The following is a 23,990-nucleotide window of genomic DNA, read 5'->3' as shown; positions in this document are numbered from 1 at the left end:
TGACAACAACCGATAATGCAGAGAGCGCATATTGCCGCTGATCTAACGTTTGACTCCCTTAACTGGCATTGGCACTCGGGGCTATTGTGCCCTTGAGCAAGGCACCGTATTTGCTGGGCTCTGGAAAGCTGCCTCCTGGATGGGTTAAATGCAGCAGTCAAACATGGTGCAAAAAACAAACAAAAAAAAAGTGTGTGAGTTCGTGACAGTGTAATGATCTTGTTTTTCTTAAGTGACACCCCCAAAATGGGCAATAAACTAGAGGGGACAGTAAACGAGCTGTTGCATTGTGTTTTATCAGCATCTTTTCCTTTTATAGCAAAGCAACAACAACTGACACTAGAAAATATTTTCTTTTGATTTTAGTCCCCCATTTGATTTTTCTTTTCTTTTTTTTTTTAAGATTTGTAATTGGAAAAAAAAAAGTAATTTCCTGGCACATAAGCTAAAAATGGATTCCAGCACAATGGTTGGTACTCGACTCAGTTGAGGCAAATATACTTTGGTAGCACACTCACAGGGTGGCGGAATGCGATGCTTTGAAATATTCATGAAATAAGAGGACGGCACATCAAAGGGGCCGTACTTGGATATGAAAAAGAATCTCAGCGATGAGAGAGTTGTTAGGCGGTGCAGCGCGCCAGACCAACCTTGGCTGGCGATAAAGACCGCTTTCCTTTGACTAGGTTGTCATAGTGACTTGATTTTACTTTGGTTTCCCGTGACGGCCGAGCCCTGACGAACCAGTACGGTCTGTTGCCATAGCGATATGATTCATGCGTCCGTGTTGTGGATTGCATGCATCGCTGCCTTCTATTCAGCGAACACCAATTCAGTCAGATGCCATTTCGCCCCGGAAGGTAACATGCGCGTAGAATGCATTGGCAGGTCCTTCACTTAGCTCATTCAGTACCAGCCAATTCTGGACCAAGTCTGAAAAGACGTTTAAATACGTCTTTGGGAGTGAATGAGTTAATGGAGGGGATGCGTCAGTCAACGCTTGCTGCGGCTCTCGCTTTTTCCTATCCATCATTTCCAGGAAGTAAGCCTTCGAGCTATCACAACACAGATTATGACTATGCGGACATGCACGCACGCACACATACTGGCATGAATTGGCTGGGAACAGAGAATGCTTCCTCTTTGGCTTTCCGTGAGGGGCCAAGCCTGCCTTTCCCCTGCGCCGTATGTCATCTTCTGCGTGCGTGACCCTGCGTGCGACATAGCAGGTGCATGCTGTTTCGTCTCCGGCCCGCTGTTCCCAAATCCAAATCTCTGGGGCGGGCGGGTGGGGGTTGAGACTGGCCGCTCCAAAGGCAGATGCAGAGGCAGACCTGGCTTGAACTCACTGAAGAGAGAGGAAAGCGAAAATGAGTTTCGGGGAATGACAAAAGGAGAGAGAGTGAGGAAGGTTGGGGGGCGGGGGGGTGAAGGATGTTCAGATGGTTGAATTGAAGGAAGGGACTGGCGGGAATGGAAGGGAAAACGGCTGACGCACCTGTTAGCCAAGGAGAAATTTGTTGGGGAAAAAAAAAGTCCGATTTCCTGTTCCTAAAGAACAACCATTTTGAATTTCGAGGAGATATTAAAAAAAAACCCTGTCGAGTCAATTCAGAGCTTATTTGCTTGTAAATATTTTGTGGATGTTTGAAGATAACTGCGTGTAAAGACTGAGAACTCTGAATTGTTAAAGTGTTTTCCCCCCATGCCAGTTGTCCAGGTTTTATTATTGGAGAAAAGTGACATACTTGGGCGTCCAACATGTGCCCCCCCCCCCACCTTACTGACCATGTAAGAACTGATGCGCCTTTTTCCACATCAGTGCTTATCCTTTTTTTTTTTGTTTCAGTATTCATAAAATATTTGATCTGGATTTAAGCGGTCTTCTCCACCTAACACGTTTTTGCTTTTGTTTTGTTTGCTTTTCCACTTTCCATTCTCTTTCCTTTAATCTGTGTTACATAACACGCCATCACCCCACACGCACGCGGCCTTTCAACTTCCTACTTTGTATCTCGATATATTTTTTTTGTACTTTCTGTGCCTTACACAATTTCCTAAATGTGTGCTCTTATCTGGCGCCCCTCTAATTATTTTGGGTGTGTTTTCTTGTGATACTAGTACATATCGCATGACCGGTTTAAGCTTTGCCACACTTCCTTTTGATCGTATGTTTTTGTGTGCGTGTTCACTTCTCCATTCTGGGCTTGCTCCTGTTGTTCTTGGCTATCGAAATCGTACGTCTAATCGGATGTATCAACAATTCGCTGCTTTATCTACCATGTAGCAGCACATTCCCGCCGCTCTTGCTAATGTATTTCTAATCACACCACTTACATAATCCTGTTTCGCCCCCCCTCATAAAAACATAGTCAGTTTAATTGAAGATGTAAGTTTTTTTTGTTTGTTTTTTTTGTATGTGTGTCTGTATAGATGACATTTGACCGGGGGAAAAAAATGGACGTTAGGCCTGTAAAATCAGACAGTTAGGAATGTTCCGGAAGAGATGCAGGGGTGCTTCCGTTGAACTATCAAAGTCATGCCCAAGTGTCTCGTTTAAGTGCATGCTGTGCCGCAGGTTTAATTCCATTTTTACAGTGTATTAAGCTTTCAATGCACAATGTGTGTGTGTGTATGTGGAACTGGGAGTCGCGGCTTGGAATTGAAGCGGATTTACATGGGCACCGGAGATGTGAGCCAATCTCTCTTTTTTTCGTCAATGGACGCTACAGCTTCTTGTTTGCTTTCAAACTTAGCCTGTAGCAGACCTGTGCACGTTTTCAGCTTGACGTCTCTGATCCGCTGGTGAAAGGACACTTTGATTCTCTCCTCTTTCATCAATAACGGCTTCAAACTGCAAAATGTATGCAGGAAAAATGGTTAAGATTGCACGACTGTCTGTTTCTTATGTGTTGTGTTGTATTATTTTGTCGTTTTACGTTAACTGTTCTGTTGATAGCGGCGCGGGCACCCGCGGCGGCTCCTCTCTCTTTCGTGCGTTTGCACTCTGGTTGAGTGGAAAGAAATTTCATCCGTGCTGTTTGTTGCACAATAGCATATTCAACAATAAAGTTGACTTGCCTTGACAACCACTCCATAGCAATCGCTCTGTATTTTGCAAACATGCCCCCTGGAAGGCCGATCAGCTGAAAAATTAGAACCCGAGCTCTTTTGTTCACGCAAGTAAACTGCGCGTGCAATACCACCTGATACCCCGGCTGCATCTGTGCTGCGGAGGAGCAGATTGACTCGTCTGTGTGGTTCTTTGGAGCAGTTGTGATTGTCTCTCAGTCCCTCGGGCTGACAGTGCGCCGCGCGCAGCTGGAGGAAAGACGATGCTTCTTGATCTCCCGCTCCGGGAGGTCTTCTTTTGATCCTCCTTGCTCCACCTGTTTACGATGCCTCCTTTTTCCGCACGCTATTGTACTCCCTTTTAATCGTCCGTAACGGTGTCATCGGCTGCCAGTCCCAGATCAGGTTGAGGTTCATGTTTCAAAGAGACGTGTCACCCACCGCATTTGTCCCGAGAACGCCGAATCATGAATCGGAGAAACCTTTCATGTAGGTTTCTTGATTGTTTTTTTCCCCCCCAATTATTTTGGATGACTTGAGGAATATCCTTGGACAAACACAGGCCCTACCCAGTATAGGGAATTCATTAATATCGCGACCAATCCGGGGGGGGGGGGTGTCGTCTTCCTTTCGCCTGAATTTAAAAGTCAAAATCTCACCCGGCCTCTTTTGATGAAAATTTTTTGGGCTTGTTGAAAATTCCGTTCCGTCCGCTGTCTTCGTCAGGAGGCGGTCGGGCGAGTTTGTCTGAAGGAGCGAGGACGCGACGTGTTGGTGTTGCAGAGGGTGACATCGTCGCTGACATCGCCATCCGAACGGCCCTCGCCCACGTCGTCGGGGGGCGGGTCCAGAGAGGAAGACAAAAGGTCGGTCCCACCCACCTATCCTCTTACATTGACATATTTACCTAAGTAAAGTTTTGTAGGCGTGCTTTCTTCCAGAAAGTAAATAATGACCGTGTCTTTTGAAAGTCCCTTTTTTTTTTTTGTCTATGCTCCGCCTAAATGCACAACCCAGCGAGTGTTATTAGCAGACGCGGGTTCGTAAGTGGGTGTGTGTGTGTGTTTAGCAACAGTTCCCTCCCAATTGCTTTGAAAGTACGCGCTCAATCTTTAGATGACAAGAGGCACAAGGAGGTTTTTTTTTTTTTCCTCCTCACATTCGAGCTCTTACTTAAATGACCACAACAAACTCCTCCGGTGTCCGTTCACGAGGATGACCACCGAGCGAGCTACTCTTGCCAAAGCAGAGGAAGACTTGGACGAAGATGACGACGACGAGGACGACGACGAAGAAGCCGGCAATCATGAGGCCGTTGCCCTTGCGTTCGACGTGCCCCATTTTCGTTACATTGACGACGACGAGACCGATGTGGACGGGGGACGGAGCGACGGAAGCGGCTGGCGCTCGAGCGAGGAGGGTTCTTATCCGTTTTGGTCTTACAGGTATGTGGTGGTGTCTGGGACGCCATTGAAGATCTTGGAGCATCTGCTAAGTGACTTGCGCCTCGATGAGCAAAGAGGGGCGCCTGAGAGTACGGAGAGCGGTAAGTTTGAAACGCGCGCGTGTCTGCTTTTCGAAGAAAATGAGCGATTTTAGTCCTGAGAGGACGTTTCAAAACAAGTCTGCAGCGTGTCGACGAACAGACGAACGCGGGTGCGGCTCTCGTTGCCCACATGAAAGGGCCGTTGACTGTCTAGTCGATTTTTTAAAAACCACATTGCAGTACATACCAAACGTGTCACTCATGGCGCTGAAATCTTGGATGTCAAGCAAGTTAGAACAAAACCTTGTGTGTGTGTGTGTGTGTGCGTGTGTGTGCGTGTGTGTGCACGCGTGGACATTATTGGAGAACTATTCAAGAGGTGACATGCTCCGATGGCTGTTGTGAGAAGACTCCCTCAGGGAGGGGAGGGGGGGGGGGGGGATTGCAGACATTGCCGCTGCAAAAAAATAAGAGCTGGCTCTGACCACGCAAAGTTCCAATCGGGTGATTCCAAAGGATTCCGGCAATCAATTTCAGAAAAAAAAAATGAACACGAAATGAACACGAGACGAATTTATCGAGCTAATTGGAGCCAAACAAGCTAGCAAAAAAAAAAAATAATAATAATGGTGCTTTTAGACAGACGTTTATTCGGGCAGTGAACAAGAACAGCTTCGGAGAAGATTCATAAACAGCACACGACTGGATTCTGGACTTGCGTCTCCACCACCAATGCAAGAACTGTATGGAAATGCTGGTAGCACCAAATCGGTATTCGTTTCCCATCGTTACGCGAGTGTGACATTTTATTGTCTTCTACCCGTTAGCCACGTCAGGTTGAAAAGTCATGTTGCGCTTCCAGGCGCCCATTGGCACCGACGGGCTAGTCGGAGCCACGATTGAAAGCCCGTCCGGTTCTTCTTCAGACAAAGCGGCCGTCTGCTTCTTCGCTGCCTCTGCCGTTGCGCAGATACGACGACGAGATGAGGATACGCGTTATCTTGGGTTACAGGTTCTTACTTCGGCCGCTCTTGGGAAAAACTTTCTTGGTCATTTTTCTTTTCCAGTACGTTTCGAGTAAGTTGAGTTGTATTTCCGCGGTTCTTTTGCTTTCCATCATTTCTCTGTGCGCCTCTTTTTCCCTGAACAGCCGGCTATCTGCGATATCTTCCTGTATCTCTTGATATAATCTCTTCTTGGCCTCTACCGTGTTCTGCGCGGACTCCTCGAGCTCCTGCTCGTATAATTCGCCGAGGCACTTGATCATCTCTTGCTCTTCCGTCTTGATGCGTCGCTCTTCCTCTTTTATCTTTTGCCGCTCCTTCATTTGTTCATCAAGGCCTTCTCTCATGCGCTTGTTGTTGAGCAATTTTTGCCGAGCCTCTTCGGCTTCGGGATCCCACAAATCCTCCTTCTTGCCGCGCGGGTCCACGTTTAACTTGACTATTTTCGTATCTGCGAAACCGGGCTGCTTAATTTCTGCCATCACTATCGACGGGTCCATGGTGGTGGGTGTGTCCGGAAGGATATGGGTTTTCTTTAACGGGTTGACTTGAAACGTCGTATGCGGTTTGACCGACCTCTCTGCTTTCAGGAACATTTCCGCGAGAAATTTGTCCCGATGGACAAAATTAATTTCTTTTTTATCATCTTTTGACATGCCGCTCACTCGATGGGCCTACGCTTTTTTTTTGGTGAGGGGGCTGGGGGGGCGGGATGTGCCGCTCGCAGCGTTTGACTTTCCTGCACTCGCGTTGATGCGGCGAGCGCTCGGCGTGACGGTCGTTTTGATGGGCGATGCACCTTGTCGTCGCAGTGCATTGTTACAAAGGCAGCGGCGATGCCATCTTCAATGACATCACTGATCATCGCCGCCATCACTGAGAAGCTTACTCCAAATCTGTTCATTGCGACACAGTTTTGTGTTCTCATAAGGTTCCATCTTCAAGTTTGGCGACGGGCTAGCGGTGCAAAGGCAATAACGCCACCTGCGGTTTTCAGTGACTACCGTTGGACGGTTTATTTAAATGTATTCTGCACGTCGAAAGTGGCCAAAAAAGACTAATTTGGATCCCCGAGTGGATGTTACATTTTTACTGCGTATGTTGTAGTTCCACCCCAGTCATCCAAGGAGAAGTATGAAAGTCATCCCAGTGATCATCTTTGATCTTTCTTTTCCGTGATATTTCCGCATCAGTCAAATCATCTACTTGCTGTTTCGTGGTTGGTGCCTTGCTCAAGGGCTTGATGACATATCACCAGGATTGTGGACTAGTGTCTGTCCAATTTCAATTTGCCCGCAGCGGGACTTGTACCGTGACCCTCCAAAGATCACACATGCCCCGAGTACCTTATTCAATCCTTTTTTTTTTTTTTTTTCCTTTTTCAATTTCTGTCGCTTAGCAACAACCCCGAGCTACTCTTGCAATCTTTTATGATATTCACAATGCCGGACGGAAATACTGTTGGATGACAACATGGGACCTTCGAACACGCTCTTCACTATCCTCGACAAATCTACGCCACGCTTAAATCGGTACTGCAATGATCCTCGTCATTATTCAACAGGCTCATCAATTCCAGCGTCGCCCACACCGAGCGAGGGCGTTTGTTCTTATTCCCCATCAACCTTGATAATAATAACATCTCTGCATGATTGAGGTGCAAAAATATGTAGAACATATTTGAAGAAAAAAAAAGATGCAGATGTTCTCAAAGTATATTGATGGGCATGAGGCGTGTACCGATTATAAAGTCCACTAGAACAAAGCCACAAAGATGAAGAAAACAACTCTCAATTTTACCATTCTCCACCCGCCCCTCCCGTCCCCCCTTTTTTTTTAAATCTAGCTATACTGTATAGAATTTAAACAACTGTGTGGAGATCCTCTGGAGTGGCTCTCAGCATCGCTGTTCCTTTGTAGCCGACCTTGTTCTGCAGAATTTTGAACAGGCTCAAACACGCTTTTGGAGGGAGCAACCCATCCCCATGTATGCACATAATAACACACACTCCACCAACAAAGTGCACCCACGGATTAGTGTGATTAGTTCAGCACGCAGACACTCTTTCCTATGCCTCTCACGAGAGATAAAGTCCCCCAAGGTCGGAGCTGGAGAAGTTATTCGCGTGTGTGCGGGTGAGAGAAATATTGTTGTCAATGAGTGAATGTTTTTGACTTTGTGTGCCAGCAGGCAAATGTAGAGGACATATGTTGTTGAAAGAAATGGATATTTATCATCCCAGAGAGTGTACAGTGGGCAAGCGTCCCAGGAGGATCGTCGAAGGAGAATATAATTGCCCAAGGAGAAGACGATGAGAAATCACTTTGGTTAGCTAGCTCGCTAGCTCGAGAAATAACACTGATCAACAGCAAAGTTTAGTCAGAGATGACTTTGTGTGTCCCTAAATGTATTTTGACACTGATTTCAAAAATGTCTTTCCTTTTTTTTTGGCACATTAATTTTGCGGGAGAGATTTATTTCTTTTTGTTTTCAGTTTGACCTCTTGACTCACTTGTGCAGTCCAGATTTCGCCACCGGTTGCTGAACCAAAATCTTTATTCATCCAGAAAACTTCACTTGCATATCTGATTTATTTGTCCTTATTTAATTGACATACCGTCAGGTCCATAAATGTTGGCACATGACACACATTGGAGCTGGCTCCCTTGTATCGGTGCTGATCTGCCTGCTGTCAAAAGTAGCAGGATGAATTCAGGAGGGCAATATTATCAGCCAATATTGGGCCAAATGCTTGAGAAGTCATTGGATGGTGCTTCACAGTGCAGATGGACAATGACCCAAAGCTTACTGCAAAGGGCCATTGTAAGCTCCAAACCTCAAAAATAAATCCAGATATTCCAATCCTTCAGTGTCGAGTTGTGACGCAGTAGCCTCTTCCGCACCGCCCATCTCGCCGTGTACTTTGTGTGGCTGCGTCATCGTACTTCGGACACAATGTGAAGGCAGCGGCGGCGGCGTTTGAATCCTAAGTCATCTCTCATCACTTATTGATGGAAAGACCCTTTGCTCTGTTGTCCATAATGGATTTCTTCACTCCGAGCCCGACAGAATAATATTTAGGTCGTACGTTTTCCGGGGCGAATATTCTGACGCACGCAGGCTTTTGTACACTGCTGCCAGGAATTACCCATTACATTTCTCTCTCTCGCTCTCTCTCTCAAGGGCTCTTTATATTGCGCTTTGAGTCACTCGCCAACCCATGATGCCATCATGTCACAGAACCTAAAATTCCTTTACTCTTTGAGAGGCACGTTAACGTGGAGCCAAACAAGTCCCATTGATTCTGCAAAAGGTGTTGCTTGCTCAAGCCAACCATCACTTGAAGGATTTCACACAAAATACCCTCATGGCAATCTTTAACCCCCCCCACCCCCCCAGGTTCATATGCGTGCATTCGCGCCAAGCCTTTCTTACATAACTCTACCTGGAGGCTTCCAGCACAGACCAGAAAGCCAAAGTAATTAGCTCTTAAAATGGGATGACATGTGATCATGTCCTCACTCTGACATATTTCCCTTGGCTGCATCCGCGTAAGACCTTTGTCTGTACGTGTTGGTGAATCGGATCTGCGTGTCTGTCTGTCGCCGTAAATTAGCAAGCGCGTGTGGGATAATTTCCCTTCGGGTGGTGAGTCGAGTAAAATAAAACGATCGATGAATGAGTGTCGGTCAGAACCGAGGATAATAACGTGATACGTTTCTGATAGTAAAGAGTCACGAAAGACTGCTTGAGTGAGTGTTCATTTTTTTACTCTGTTTCTGCCATTCTAAAAGAGAAGCCTTCAAAGAGTGTATTCACGTGCACGTGGCTGATGAGACGTTTGCCCTGCTACAGAAATGCTGTTGGACGACTTCCTGTTAACCTACCTGGTGTTCATGTCCACCTCTGACCTCTGTCAAGCTCTGCTGGGACAATATCCTTCATGACAAAGGCGCACAAAATCGGACACATCCTTCCAGGTTACGAAAAGTCTCGTCACACGTGGTTTGCCGTCTCCTTGACCGCTCTCACCTATAGCAGCGTACGCGGCAGGGGCCAGGAGGAGGGCAAGGATACCCTCTTCAGGAAGCGCAAGGTCCTGCAATTGGTCTCCCACTGGAGTCGACTCTACAAGGACTTCCTCAAGGAGGAGGAGCATGTTCGGGGTTTCATGAAGGTACGTGCTCTTGCGTATCACTCAGATCACTCTGTGCCCGCCACTCCAGCCCCCCAGTGCTCTTCTTTTTTTTTTTTCTTCAATATCACATTGAACACCAGTTTCATTTATCTTCACCTGCATTGTTCTTCTGAAATTAGGTTGTCATCCGCAAGCGCCGCAGGGCAACAAAGTGGCGCAGGCAGGAGGATTAAACGCCAAAGCTTCTGTAAAAATGATGCGGGTTTCGTATTTCATCCGGCTGCGCAGAAATGTACACGCGAATCTGAAAGACGCCCACGTATGGACGATCATCCCGTCTGCGAATAGCCACACGTTCGTTTAAAGCAAGGGCACACTCTAACCAAAATAGTTTTTTTTGTTTTTTTTTTGTCCCCGTGTAACCTGACGGCTTCGGCGCTGGGTTGCTACGGAAACCAAAGCCGTGAGGGTTGGCATGGGTATAATCTCGTACAGTGTGCAACCAGGACGATAGTTGCCTAGCAACAGAGAAATAAGACTTCAACTAGGAGGGGGAGGAGCCTTTGGTGGGTTAATGACAAGGACATGCAGGTGTTTGCATGCATGAGTCGCATCTCGTGAGAGTTTGTACTCCTTAATGATGCTGCTCCATGTACACTTAAACACGACTGATATTTAATGTTCACCCATGTGTTTAAAAAAATAATCATTGAATGAATCCGCAAGCTTTTTAGCTTCCCGGCGAACCACTTCCCTTCTGCACCAGCAATCTTGACTGGAAACATTGAAAACTTGCAATCTCGAGGCAACATAATGCCACGCGGCTCCCACAGAGCGAGGAAAGAGGCGGAGTTTTACCAGACTTATGAAACGGTTGAAATTTCAAGACGGTTAAAACTCATTCAGTACCAGCCAATTCTAGACCAAGTCTGAAAAGACGTTTAAAAACGTCTTTGGGAGTGAATGAGTTAAGTGGTTTTCTCATCAAGCTTTTTTATTTTTATTTTATTTTTTTTAAATCACCTTAAATTGTTTAATAATGCATTGAAATACAGACAACATGGGGGACAGACCGAAAACAAATTGACCATATTTGGGCATACGAGACTTCCAGCGACAATGTTATTTAGATGTATGGTATGCTATGTTGTCATTCTTCTTCTAAATCAGTCACCGGCTACATCAAGAGGTCCAAAACCATTCCCATGACTGCTTCTCAGACCGCGATCTGACAGTTATTTAACAGTCGTGCTCTGTTAGACTCTGTACAGGTGTGTCCTCGAAGATCTCTACGAGTTCCCGACGCTCGAGAAAGACCTCAAAGAGTTCCAGAAACTTCTGCGTCGCAGACAGTAAGTGCGATCGTATGCGCTCGCTTGGACTGAAGGTGTTTGTGACAAGCATGTTTTTGTTGTGCGTTGTTGCGCTTTCCTCACTGCTTGCGGGGTTTCATTGCAGCACAGTGGATGACTGTCCGCCAACGCAAAAGGTAACAGGAATACCGTGCCGCCATTCAATAAGGACAATCCTTTTTTTTTTTTTCCTGCTCCGCCGTCACAACTTTGAGTCAGAGCTACAGAACATGATTGTTGTGTTCTCTGCCAGAGCAAACCAATGCACCAGCAGTTGAGTTTGAAGGAAAACTGTTTACAACTTCACACTCCGCAATGTGAGACGAGAGAAGGTAAGAGTCACTCCCTCTTATGGACTTTTCAGTTTTGCAGAATGACATTTTGAAATGCACCGCGGTCTGGATTTTGGGGGTTCAATTTGGGACTCTGGAAAAAAAAAAAACTCAGCAGATCTAAGCTCACGCCTCTTTGTCGTGCTCCGCGCATCTCCCAGTTATTTGCTGCGTTTACGTAAGCGCCGACTCCTACCTGAGCGTCCACACGCATCCTTCGCTGGAGGCCCACGAGCTGCTAAGAATCGTGAGACTGAAGATGGACAGGTCAGAAGACGACATGGTGCTTGCTGTGGTCTCCCACACTGGAGGTAAACACACGCACGCACTGTATACAAAATACATGCGTTTCACCTCTGATGCGGTTGTTTTTATCCTGGCCTTTCACTTTCGATTGTGTTTCCGTCTGCAGAGCGCAGGATGTTGCAGCCCAGCGACTGTGTGTATTCAGAGTCCCTGACCCCGCAGGGCAGGCTCGTCGTCTGCCGCAGAGATCTGGCTGAGATCTTGGTACGTCGATGAATTGTTCGTGTTACGTAATTTGATGCAGATGCAGCAAAGGGAAGATTTGCCGAGAGTGAAAATTGGTGAGGGACATTCCTTTGCTGTCTGCAGCCTCCTTTGACGGACGGCGCCGAGCTCAGCAGGAGGTCGGTGCGCCTTTTGGGGATCAACACGTGGGACGTCGCCGCAGCGCTCACACACCTGGACTGGAGCCTCTTCAAATCCATCCATGAGGTATGAAACCGCAGGTGGCTTGTCGGAAACCTTCTCTCGACACCTGCAGGACAAGCGGAGGGTAACTCTTAAGTCTTGCAACAACTGTCAGTCAAGCGCACTTGTGTACACATAGGGGAAAATGTTACTTCGGTGCTGTAACTTTCCACCACTGCATTTTTGCTAACTAAGCTGACGTCTGGTCGCGCAGCAAGAGCTGGTCTACTACACCCTCAGGCGCATTCCCGGCGGGGGCCACACGGCGGCGCTCTCCGTCCTGCTGCAGCGCTGCAACGAGGTCCAGCAGTGGGTTATGTCCGAAGTTCTCATGTGCACGTCGCTCAACAAGAGAGTGCAGCTGCTCAAGAAGTTCATCAAGATCGCCGCTCAGTAGGGACACGCACTCCTGATGAACGAGAATTGGTTTTGAAACGTGATGACGTGTTTTGTATTTATTTATTTTGTTTTTGTGCGTTGTGCCAGCTGCAAAGCTCAAAGGAATTTAAACTCCGCCTTTGCCATCATCATGGGCCTCAACACAGCGGCCGTGAGTCGACTGAACCAAACCTGGGAGGTGAGCATTTATTTGGGTACTGGTAACTTTCGTGCGATTACACTCTTGATTTATGTGGGTGTTTTTTTTTTTTTTTAAGAAATGTCCTGGGAAGTTCAAGAAGCTATTCGCAGAGTTGGAGCTGATCACGGTGAGGACAAAAGGCACATGCTGTTATTCATTTTGGATCAGACTTTTCCTTCCTTTTTGCTTTTTAACGTTCGTTGCCTTCACACTCTCCTTCCTCTTGCAGGATCCGTCTCTTAACCACAAAGCCTACCGAGAAGCTTTTAAAAGAATGAAACCTCCAAAGATCCCGTTTATGCCCCTTCTCTTGAAAGGCAATCGCGCACACTTATTAGTTGCGTGCATATCCGAAATAAAACCTAAATTCCCTTTTCATCTCCTCCTGCAGATATCACCTTTATCCATGAGGGCAACAAGACTTTTCATGACAACCTCGTGAACTTTGAGAAGCTGGTGAGTGGAAGTCTGCCTGTCTTCTTCAAATTGCCTTTGCATTTTGTACTTGCATCAACATAAATTGACCAAGTTCTCTCCCATCTTCCCAAGATACATTGATAAAGCCCTGGGGGTGCTACTAGTGAAAAAGAAATTATACTATTTTCATTTCAGATGTTGTAATGTGTACCTATCAGGTAATAGTTTTGAGAACAGTAGATGACGCTTTAACCCATTAACCAATGTTGAGCACTCCTCTTTTGTCCTAATGAAATATACGAAGCTTCAGGATACACGATTGTTGAACTTCCTCTTTTTTTCTTTGTCTAACACCACCAGCATATGATCGCAGACACGGTTCGAATGATTCGACACTGCCAAAGTGACCAAACAGGTGAGGAGACAAAATATGGTGATGGTCCTTCGCTTTTGCACTTTTCACAAGATTTTAATATGTTCTATCAATGTTTTTTTTTTTTTTTGTTAATTATTAAAGTGACTCACATGTTCTTTCAGACCAAATTCATCCAGGCATGTTTTTTTCGGAGTCTTGCTTTGCGCATGCGGCACAGCCCACAAACTGACATCAGTGTTTCAAATCATCTTATTCCAGCCTGTCAGGTTGTACTCAATAAAAATAGAGTGATAACATCATTATAGAGGAAAGCATTTAACACTTTGTGCTTCAAAATGTAATGCTGCATCCAATTCAGTGTGCTGCTCCTTCTGATGTGTCTGCCTTGACCACTGTGAGGCAGTCTTGTACAATGTAGTCATGCAGACATGAATGAAGACTACATTTTTTCTTCTAATTGTACTACTTAACCCGGCAACTTGCGTTCATGTTCGTCGTTTTCCATGGAGGATAAAGAATATATGCCTGTGGGTATTGCTACACTATATTATCTGTCTGTGTCGTTGAGGCATTTGTGCTCAAGTATCCATTGCTTAAAATGTTGTAAAACCGCATCTATTGCCGCTAACCGTCAGCATGCCGACTGCATTTTACATTCATTTTAGCATTAAGCTAACTGGGCCATTGTAAATCCAGCGAAATTTGCTTCTTTTCACGACTCATGTACTCTAATTGTGTTTTACCAGCTTGAAACCCCCACGGTGTCTCCAAATTAGTGCCAAAGCATCTTTAATGGTTGTCTTCTTATCTGCGTGGCAGGCAATGAGGTGATCGGCGTCGACAGCGCAGAGTTGCGGGCAAGCGTTCACTACCTACACATCATTGACAATCAGCAGACGCTCTTCGAGCTGTCCCACAAACTCGAGCCGCGGGCTTAGTGCGCACGCACGTCCTCTTGGCGGACACTGAGAAGTAGCACGGCACCGATGCGGTAACCCAAGCACTGAAAGGACGCTGTACAACACAGGTCACACACACTCCCACACACACCGCAATGAAAAACCAGTTGACCACAAGGTGCCAATTGTTTGGACTAAACCATCACAAAGACTTAGAGCTCAACTCTGATTTGAGTAGAGAAGGATGTAATTTATGTTGTACAGTATATATTGGACTTTATTATTATTATTATTATATATTTTTTGTGATGCGCTTTTGGTTATTTATGAGCCTGTCCCGCAGGTGGAATGTTACGTTTGTTTTGTGCTGTTGCCTCAGTGTACTGTTGGTCAACGGCGACTTGATGGCCTCGTCATTTCAGTAGCCAAAAAAAAAAAAAAAAAAAAGCCTATTCAAGAGTTTCACGTGTTTGCAACCTTAATTTGCTACATCAAGATGTCGCCTTCATATTTAACGATATCTTAACGCAAGATTACACAGATGTTCAGGATCTTGTCAAAGCTGCTAGATGTATCACGTCGATGTTTATTTTTGTCGTTCCTCGTGCGGTTGACTATGTACCTCAACAGACAAGTCAGTGTTGAAGCATTTAGCGAACATGCTCCATGTATGATCAATAACGCCACTGAAACATGTTAATCTATTAACACAGCGCGTGCCACTTTGACAGTGTACAGAAAGACGTTGAAGCACACTGACTGACTCTTTTAAGCCACAAGTTCTCCCCTGAGTGTGCGATTGATTGGGAGATTCTGGCTTTTACTTGTTCCCCCCCCCACGCATATGTTCTTCTCTCACTATTTTTCTCTGAATTCGATCATTGTGTTCCCTTGATCAGAACACCTCTGAAGCAAGTTTGATTTGTCTCACCGTTCCAAAAACTGATTTAAAGGCCTCCCACTCTGTCGGGGGGTCACTATGGAAACAACCTGACCAAATAAAGTTTCTGTATTATCTCCGAGGTACAGATTACCATGTGTCAAATCGGTGTGCTCCGTTCAGATTGTGCGACAGGATTTTTTATTTTTTTTTACACTGTTATAATGTCACAGGGGCCTGTTTTGTTCTTCAACATCAGTGTAACATTAAAAAGTGGACGCCTGACACGTTGACAATCAAAGGCGATCCAGTATAAGAACTGTATCCCAAAATTAACTGCTTCTACCGATGATAATGATTGGCACTAACTAATGGTGTCAAAAGACGTTGGTTGCACATTTAATACATAGGTGTTCATTTTTGTGGGACCAAACTACAATTTGAAACATGACTGCAGTTCTACGCCCGTGCTTGAATTAAAACTTCTCTGACTGTCGATCAAACTTGAACAAGTTAATCTTTGTAAAGACTGAATTTTTGAGACTGCTATTCCAATTGACATAAAGTCTCCACACCCCTCATTAAATGTTAAGCGTTCTTTATCATTGACAACTGAGGTAATGGCGGTTGCAGAAGTGTGCACACCCTCTTATAAGGAGTGATGTGGCTCTCTTGAGAATTAACCAAACCCATGTTAAATTTCTCAAGACCGTAAAGCTTGAAATAAGTTTGCGAGGTAGTCATGGCTGTATGTTTTTACAAAGACACACAGACTCCATTTGATGTGTTAAAATGCAGTTCCACTGTGCTTTTAGTTATTTCTTATAATATGCAGTTTATTTATGAATTGCTAATGTGGCCAAATTTAATGCTCGAAGGTTCAGTTCAGAAGGGCCACGTACTAGTGCACTCTTCACCTCCTAATATGACAACTTTGGCATCCTAGGTGCACGTTACCACTGAGCCAAATCTGTGCAATTGTTGACATTTGCACGCTACTCTTTAAAGTAGGAGAGGTTTTGCCTCATTTTTAACATGTCCTACAAATATGTCACAGTTGCTCTCCTATAGGGGGCAAAGAGTGCACTAGTACATGGACCCAAGATGAATATTAAGGCTATGGAAAGCAATAAATAAATTTACCCCCCCCCCCCCCCCCCCCATTTTATTCTGAGGCATGAGAGTGACAATGCTGAAACAGTATTGTCGCCACTTGAGGGCGCCAGTGGAGCTATTGTAGAGATGATGGTCCACTCCTGGAAGCTTCCTCTACGTGACCGTTTATTTGGTTGTTACAATCATGACTGGAAAGTTTTCCTTAAAGAACCATTATTTGACACCTATTTGCATGATACAAGAACAAAAAAAAAACCGCAATGCAAGGGAGGCGCATGTCGAAGGCTTTGTAATATGTGTAAATTGACGCCAATGTACTTACTGTTCTTATTTATTTGTTTTCAAATGGTAGGGCAAAGAAAAAAAAAGTGAACCACAAAGCAATACATTCATGTCCACTCGATGTTCTGAAGCCACATGTCTTTTCTATAGAGATGTTTTACTATGTGGACATTTGAACTGAAATGAATAAATTATAGGTTTTATGTGAAATCAGCAGGTCTCGTGTGAATTTGTGCAGCTCTGGTGGGTGGAGCCTTTGACTAATGACAGCATGCCAACAAAGTGCAGGTGAAATTTACAACTTCTCTTTTCCCTTAGAACGGTTTCTACCTGTCCTTGATCAAATTGAAACCCTTCTCCTGCCATGAAGGCGTACTGCATGCTCCTCTTCCTCTTTATGTTGGGCACATGGTGCCACACTTCCTTCAGGTAGCCCAGGGTGAAGCTGCAATGTGGAGCCTGTCCTCTGTTCTGGTTGAGCTTCAATGGCCACTGCTCCAAGTACATAAGATAAGATAAGAAAACCTTCATAGCCACATTCATGACCTGGGCGGACGCAGAGCTCACCGGCATGTCAGACAAAGGCCCACGTGAGGTACATCCACAGTGTGGAGGAAGATAGCTATGTCAAAGTCCTCATTCCGAATTTCGATCCTGCTCAGAAATCCACATGGAGCGGAATCAGTGATGTCCACAAAGAGGATATGCTTTGTTGAATAATGGCCAGCCAGACAATGCAAAAGGTGGCGAGCATTAAGTTGTCACTAGCCATGGTTGGGGACAAATGGAATTACTACCGCTGTAGTTCTCCCATGTATGATTTTGTCTTGAGTGAGAAGTGATGAAACCAGTTAAACTCGTATTTAAAAAAAAAAAGTGTTTCACTAGATACTGAGGACTGAGGGGACAGCACCACTTTTATTCAGTCAAGTTTATGGATGCCACGTCAAAGCAATCCATGTAGAACCTTTCATTTTGAAACCTGTTTAAAAGGACTGAGTATACAGAAATAATGAACATACATTACTCGTATGCTAATATGTGAAAAATATTGAATAATACATGTACAATAGCCGATATAATCACATAAGAAGTGATCCTAAATAATATGGTGAGCAACAGTTGCAAGGGGGGTTTTGCACACAGTGCTATTCAACCAAGCACCGCCACTGACTGCTCATGACTTTGCTTTAATACAGTATTCTGCGGCATGAAATGAAGAAATATGCCAATACAATATTGATTTTGGGACTTTTGACAGTGTAATGGGGACCAAATCGTAAGAAATTTCAGAGCTCCAAATTTGTATGCAAGTCTCCCCCCCCCCCAAAAATTAAAGCGTCTCAGTATTTCCGGCAGTAGGCCACGCCCACCCAACTTTCGCGCGAAACATCAGACTGCACCATTTGATGCGGAAACAAGGGGTGCTGAAGACGGAAATGTTCTTTTAATCCAGTAAAATATACCCAGGGAATTCAAATAATCCGTGTAATTATAAATATAATGTTTCGGAGCAATTGTTACATGTGGATAGCGACAAATGAAGGATTATTCCTGCATAAAATCTAAAGTTGCAACTGGCGATAACGACCTTTTGTTTTACAGTCAATGTATTTACCCATGTTAATGTTTAAATCCATTTCGCCTCCCCGCTCTCCTCCGAAGAAATTGTATTTTGTTTAGTTTTATTGGAGATTTTCAGTTAAACGACGACGAAATGGCCCTCAAATCAAAGGTAAATTCATTTTAAGAATCTTTGTTGGTGTTGCTCACTCTTTCCCGTCAGAAACAAGTCTTTGTGAGTCGAATTAACTACGTCTTGTCCATTCTTCAGTTAAAAAAAAACTAACAAATTATTGTCTGTTGTTAACCGTTGAGCAGTTGCTTGACGAGACTTTTAAAGAATACCATTGAATAGCAATAGTTGTTGTGGTGTCCTATGCCCAACACAAATTAATACATCGTCAAAAGATTCGTGACAAAAACTCAAGTAAAGCTCCAGCTTTGTGTTAACTGAGAAATGGGTAGAAGCTTACTTTGCATTCGCTTTCATTGATCACGTCACACTGTATGTCTTCACGAAGGCGCTGCGTTTCAAGTCCAAGTTTATTACTGCCGAGCTGGCTCGTCTGTTCAGCCAGTCGGACAGCGAGGAGGACTTTGAAGGCTTCGATGAGGACGATGCAAGAGTGGACAGAAGACATTTTAAAATGCAATTCAAGACGAAGGTATGACTCGTAACGTCCAAGATTCGGCCAAAACTCAAATATGGCGGGCGCAAATGTTTAAATTCTTGATGCACAAAGCCAAATCAAAAAACCAAAACACCAGCAAGTTAAGTTTTTGATGTTGGCTGAACTGAGTTCTACTAACGTACACTGCAAACAGGACAGTGTTAAAAGCAGTTACATTAACACCATTCGGTAATAAAATAGCCTGTGTAGTGTAGAATTTAACACTGATAAGTTGTTACAATGGAGTGTCACCTGGATGCGACCCTTACGTAATGGTTGAAGTTTACTGGTTAGAGTTGAGTCTTCAGGGTAATTCTCCTCCTTCGCTTGCCAAATGGAATCAAACTTCCATAAGGTAAGCAAATCTTTCACAGGATGATATCTGATGAAAAAAAAAAGCGTAATAACTTGTTTGAGTTTTCTGTCCATCTCTATTTTTCTATAGAAAATTTTTCCTGATTATTTTTGGTCCAATCCAAATTGTACAATATCAGGAGTGTCCTTTCATGTTTTTGGTGTGTCCACATTTGAACTCTTGGCAGATGTTGGAGCCAGAGGATGGCAGTGATACGGACACAGGCTTCTACTCTGACGGTGAGGAGACGCCAGCGCCTAGGAGAGGAAGTCTCCTAGTAGCTCTCCGGTATGTGTACTTATAGTAATCGCAGTGTTGAGCATGTACTGTAGTTGACATATCCATATCTGATCTCAACGCAAATGCGGTATGTATACAGCATATGTAATGCACGTCTTCGCTCTTTCTTAAAAACTCTGTCAAGGATTTGAGCCTCATAATCTTCTTGACATTCATGTCGGTCGCATATCAATTTCTCTTCAGATTTCCAGTCAAACAGTCACCCACCCCCAAAAAGGAGCCACAAGCAAAAAGCATCGTAAAGCCGGTTAAAGAAACCGTGGCACAGAGGGTGAGGCAGAGGATGAAGAAGCAGGAGGATAAACTAAGACAAGCGAAGACAGAGAAAGCGACGGGAGAAGATGAGGCTGTGTGCCGAAGTCTAAGCAAGCGGGACAAAAACATCCAGGAGAACAAAGCCATGGTGGTTATAATAATAGGGAGCGTTAACACAATGACAAACAATATGGACCATCATAATATAAACGTTGACCGCCCTTCATTATTCTTCTTGACTGTTGTCTTCCAGCTGGCCAAGCTGTTTGCTGATCTCACCACTATGGCAGACCTAACTTTGCCCGACAGCCCTCAAGTGAGCACTGCCTCTCAGCCAAACACTCCGTTTCTATTTGCGATGCTTCAACAAATCGCGCCACACCTCTGCTTTCTTATCCGAGCCCTCGTTTTGTTCACACCATCGCAGAAAAAGAAACGCTCTCCGATGAAAGCAACGTCACGCAAACGGAAATTGGAGCAACGCAACGGGTCTGAAAGGAGGAACCCGTCTCGTAAAGCTCGCCCTCCTGAGAACTTTGCCGTGGACCAAGTGTGTGAGCCCTTGCCCCGCAGTGGCCCAAAGGCAATAGACCTCAGGAGACTCGTAGAGGTACAAATGCCTAACATCGCATCAACTCCACAAAGCGTGGGGTCCAATTTGAAAACAAGTGTCCACCTTCTTGTTTCATCCTGCGTCATTCTTTAAATTTCAACTACATTATATCATTCAAATGACGTTTTTTATTTTGGTTAAACTGATGAATAAATATTCTCCGCTAATACAGAGAACCCCACTCATTCTGGACCCAGCCACAATAGGTAAAAATCTTAATTGTAGAGACCAGTATTTTTTTGTTTCTTATCCGTCCTACACGGTTTAAATATTTAAACATATTAATCAAACTTTTTAAAGTATTCCTTAGAACCTGTTGTCACTTTCACTGTCAAGCAGAGGCTGTCGTACGCAATCACTTTGAGGAAATGAAAAGAAAGTCTCAATGTGTGCTTGCTTCAAGCCGTTTGTCACCCCAGTTGAACTGCACCATAAACCTGTCACATAAAACAAACAAAAAAAACATTGGGTACGTCCATGGTCAAACATTAGAATTTCATGAATCTGCCCTCTTAATGTGAACAGGTCATAGACAGGCTAACGTAACTTAGCATAGATGTAACCGCAATTAAACTTTCCAACAACTTCTGCTCAAACACACAGAAACCCCCCCCCCCCCACATACAAACGGCAATCAGCAGTTTTAACCTTGTGTAAAGCCTCTCAATGTTTGACCTGGTCTCATGATTGACAGGTGGATGGGGAAAGTGCTGGCAATAGGCCAGCGAAGAAGCGGAGGAGCCATCGACGCAGTCAGTACGAGTTCAAGTCGGTGGATGACATCACCGAAGATGACTTGGAGAACATCGCGTCCCGCAGCAAAGACAAGATCTGGGACAAGGACAATGTGAGTCATCAACACTTTGGTGGCTTTTCTGCAGGTGCTGCTCAGCTCGTGTCGTTTGTTCAGCGGGGTGAAGTAACCTAGTAGTAGAAACACTTTCATGAGACTTACCTGTAGTTTTTTTCTACCACCTCTGTTGTGTACTGTATGTGTATGTTTGTGTAATGTGTGTGTTGTCTCCCCCCCTCAGGGAAGCTCATGCCACCAGTGCCGACAGAAAACCCTCGACACAAAGACCGTGTGCCGCAGCGGGTTCTGTTCTGCGGGCAAAGGCCAGTTTTGTGGGCCGTGCCTCAAGAACCGCTATGGCGAGGATGTGCGCACCGTCTTGCTCGACCCGGTCAGAAGCAACTATTTGCCTCACAAAATGAGAGAAATGATCCAATTTCATTGTTTATTGTCGGCAAATCATGTATTTCATCTTTATTCGTCTATCAATGTTGGTGACATACTGTCACCACAATTCAGTTGATAGTAGAAGGTACGATGAACCCACGTACCCACCTGTTGCCATCCACACAACAGAATGTTTGTCTGAACTAAACAGGCCAAGATTTCCCACTAATTGAGATGAGATCATTATTTCAGTCACCATATGTGCAGTACTTTTTGTGGCATTTTTTCTTTGTTGAGATTTTTTTCCCCCATAAGAAATTTGTGCTTTAGCAAGAGAATGAAGCTCTAGGATCATAATTTGTTTTCAGTCTCGGGATCGATCAAGAGGGGTATTTTGGGAGGCTGATGACAGTTGCAATTTGGCAGGAGAAAATTCCAATAACTAGTTAATCAGCACATTTATAAAAAAAAATATTGAATGTATAAAATAGCATCTGTTTTTGCCTCTTGACACGACAAAAAAAAATTGAACTGCAGGCGGATGATTTAACCGTTTTAGAATGCTTTGTGTATCCATCCATCCATCCAATTTCCGAACCGCTTGATCCTCACTAGGGTCGCGGGGGGTGCTGGAGCCTAACCCAGCTGTCTACGGGCAGTAGGCGGGGGACACCCTGAATCGTTTGCCAGCCAATCGCAGGGCACACAGAGACGAACAACCATCCACGCTTACATTCACACCTAGGGACAATTTTAGAGAGTTCAATCAGCCTGCCATGCATGTTTATGGAATGTGGGAGGAAACCGGAGTACCCGGAGAAAACCCACGCAGGCCCGGGGAGAACATGCAAACTCCACACAGGGAGGCCGCAGCTGGAATTGAACCCGGTACCTCTGCACTGTGAAGTCGACGTGCTAACCACTGGACTACCGGGCCGCCGCTTTGTGTACTCATTTAGTATTTAAAACGGAGAGGAATTAACCGGAGACACCTTTCTCAGATGTCAAAAAATGTCATGTTAAATTTTAAATGTGATGTTCAGAGAAGGCAAAAAAAAGATGAATTGGGAAGCTAATTTCAGGTGCAGTAACCGAACTGAAAGGAGACATTGCAACTCTGCGTCATATTATCAAGGCTTCTATTCAAATAGAAGCCAGTCAATGACGTCGTAAATGAGATCTTGTCTTTTCTGCAGACATGGTCCTGTCCGATCTGCAGAGGAATGTGTAACTGCAGCCTGTGTCGGAGGAAAGAGGGGCGCTGCGCTACTGGCATTTTGGTCGGGCTGGCCCGCTACAATGGCCACGACAACGTCCACGAGTATCTGGAGAGGTACGCATACAGCATCGTGTTGATATTGGCACATTTGCGGCCGTGCACTCAGCGTGGCGTTTGCTGATGGAATTTGTGTTGCACTGCATTTTACACGAAATAAGTTCGCATGCCAAGTAAGTTTGAAGTTTTGCCTTGTTTTGTCTCCTTGGCAGAATTCAGAAAGAGCTCCAGTAAAGTCCACGGAGGCTCCTCCTCATACAGATGATACACTGCGCAGTACTGTAGAACTCTTTGATAAATGTTTCTGTTTTTAGGCAGGCGCTTTTATCAAACTACTGTAGAGTTGCGTTGTTATCCTACTGTGCAACAAACCCTATAGCATTTGTACTGTACTTTTTTATTTAGTTTTTTTACCTTGCATTTTTTGTTTGTTTTCCTTGGTGTTTTTACAAAACACAACTTTAAAAAAAATTTTTTTTAGAACCACTGTGTACAGTTGTGCCTCACCTTTAATTTCTTGTGTGACCAAACTACCGGTACTCAAATCATAATTTCCCATAAAACACCTAAAAAACAGAAAAAATAGCACCTTACAAAACTACTTCATAACAACATCAATAATAATTCAAAATGATGTAAAGAAAAAAAGTGTGCATCCTGATTAAATCAGAATCTGGCTTCTGGTCTGTGTATTCTGGTCACCACTGGACAGTCCAATGACTTAACACTGACATCAAATTAGACAAGAAACAATCAAAAGTACTTGGTTAGCTGCTCGTACTCGTTGGTTTTCAGAGCAGATAAGGAATATATGTTGAAAGTGTTGTTGTCAGTCTACATGTTTTGCTGCACTGTGTTCAGACATCTGTTGCTTGAGTGTCGTAACAGTGCGACACCAATGATTTCAATAGCCAGTCTTCCTAAGGCAAAGTTGTCATGTGGTTGTTCGCAGTCCTTCAAGTTTGTGCTCACAAGTCCAAGCATAAAGTCATCCCACCTAAGGCTTGTATCTCGAAAAACCGGTGAGTCAGGTCACTTGTATGTCAAGGTAACACCACATTAGGATTCTTGTCATTTTATGATATCTAGTTCTAATAAAGACTGTCTTTTGTTTGCATTTTTTGTGTG

The 23,990-nt window shown here is 44.6% G+C and overlaps 2 protein-coding genes across 4 annotated transcripts in view; both read left to right on the top strand.

Moving 5' to 3' along the window:
• Positions 1–16,859, top strand: part of rapgef5a (Rap guanine nucleotide exchange factor (GEF) 5a) — a 30,509-nt gene extending 13,650 nt beyond the window's left edge. For 2 of the 3 annotated variants that reach the window (XM_086136370.1, XM_086136372.1), the window contains exons 10-26: positions 3,799–3,938; positions 4,287–4,618; positions 9,419–9,497; positions 9,596–9,740; positions 10,962–11,053; positions 11,160–11,190; positions 11,307–11,385; positions 11,547–11,696; positions 11,798–11,895; positions 12,001–12,123; positions 12,314–12,492; positions 12,586–12,676; positions 12,756–12,806; positions 12,909–12,996; positions 13,071–13,135; positions 13,457–13,511; positions 14,292–16,859. In XM_086136370.1, the coding sequence (XP_085992496.1) occupies positions 3,799–3,938; positions 4,287–4,618; positions 9,419–9,497; positions 9,596–9,740; positions 10,962–11,053; positions 11,160–11,190; positions 11,307–11,385; positions 11,547–11,696; positions 11,798–11,895; positions 12,001–12,123; positions 12,314–12,492; positions 12,586–12,676; positions 12,756–12,806; positions 12,909–12,996; positions 13,071–13,135; positions 13,457–13,511; positions 14,292–14,410 (1,917 nt within the window). In that variant the 3' untranslated portion in view covers positions 14,411–16,859. The remainder of the gene's footprint in view (positions 1–3,798; positions 3,939–4,286; positions 4,619–9,418; positions 9,498–9,595; positions 9,741–10,961; positions 11,054–11,159; positions 11,191–11,306; positions 11,386–11,546; positions 11,697–11,797; positions 11,896–12,000; positions 12,124–12,313; positions 12,493–12,585; positions 12,677–12,755; positions 12,807–12,908; positions 12,997–13,070; positions 13,136–13,456; positions 13,512–14,291) is intronic. The other variant, XM_086136371.1, reaches the window with a different exon arrangement.
• A 1,380-nt stretch (positions 16,860–18,239) lies between these two features.
• Positions 18,240–23,979, top strand: cdca7l (cell division cycle associated 7 like). Its single transcript, XM_086136847.1, has 10 exons — positions 18,240–18,384; positions 18,734–18,877; positions 19,426–19,526; positions 19,722–19,941; positions 20,047–20,109; positions 20,221–20,403; positions 21,101–21,253; positions 21,441–21,590; positions 22,783–22,919; positions 23,075–23,979. Exons 1-10 carry the CDS (start codon positions 18,367–18,369, stop codon positions 23,094–23,096), a joined length of 1,191 nt encoding a protein of 396 aa, XP_085992973.1. The 5' UTR covers positions 18,240–18,366; the 3' UTR covers positions 23,097–23,979.
• The last annotated feature ends 11 nt before the right edge of the window (positions 23,980–23,990 follow it).

This window comes from Hippocampus guttulatus, chromosome 18, assembly GCF_054856545.1.
Source record: "Hippocampus guttulatus isolate MCC_2025c chromosome 18, RoL_Hgut_1.0, whole genome shotgun sequence".
Taxonomy (NCBI): domain Eukaryota; kingdom Metazoa; phylum Chordata; class Actinopteri; order Syngnathiformes; family Syngnathidae; genus Hippocampus; species Hippocampus guttulatus.
The sequence above is the reverse complement of the archived record's forward strand: the minus strand, read 5'-3'. Positions and strand labels throughout refer to the sequence as shown.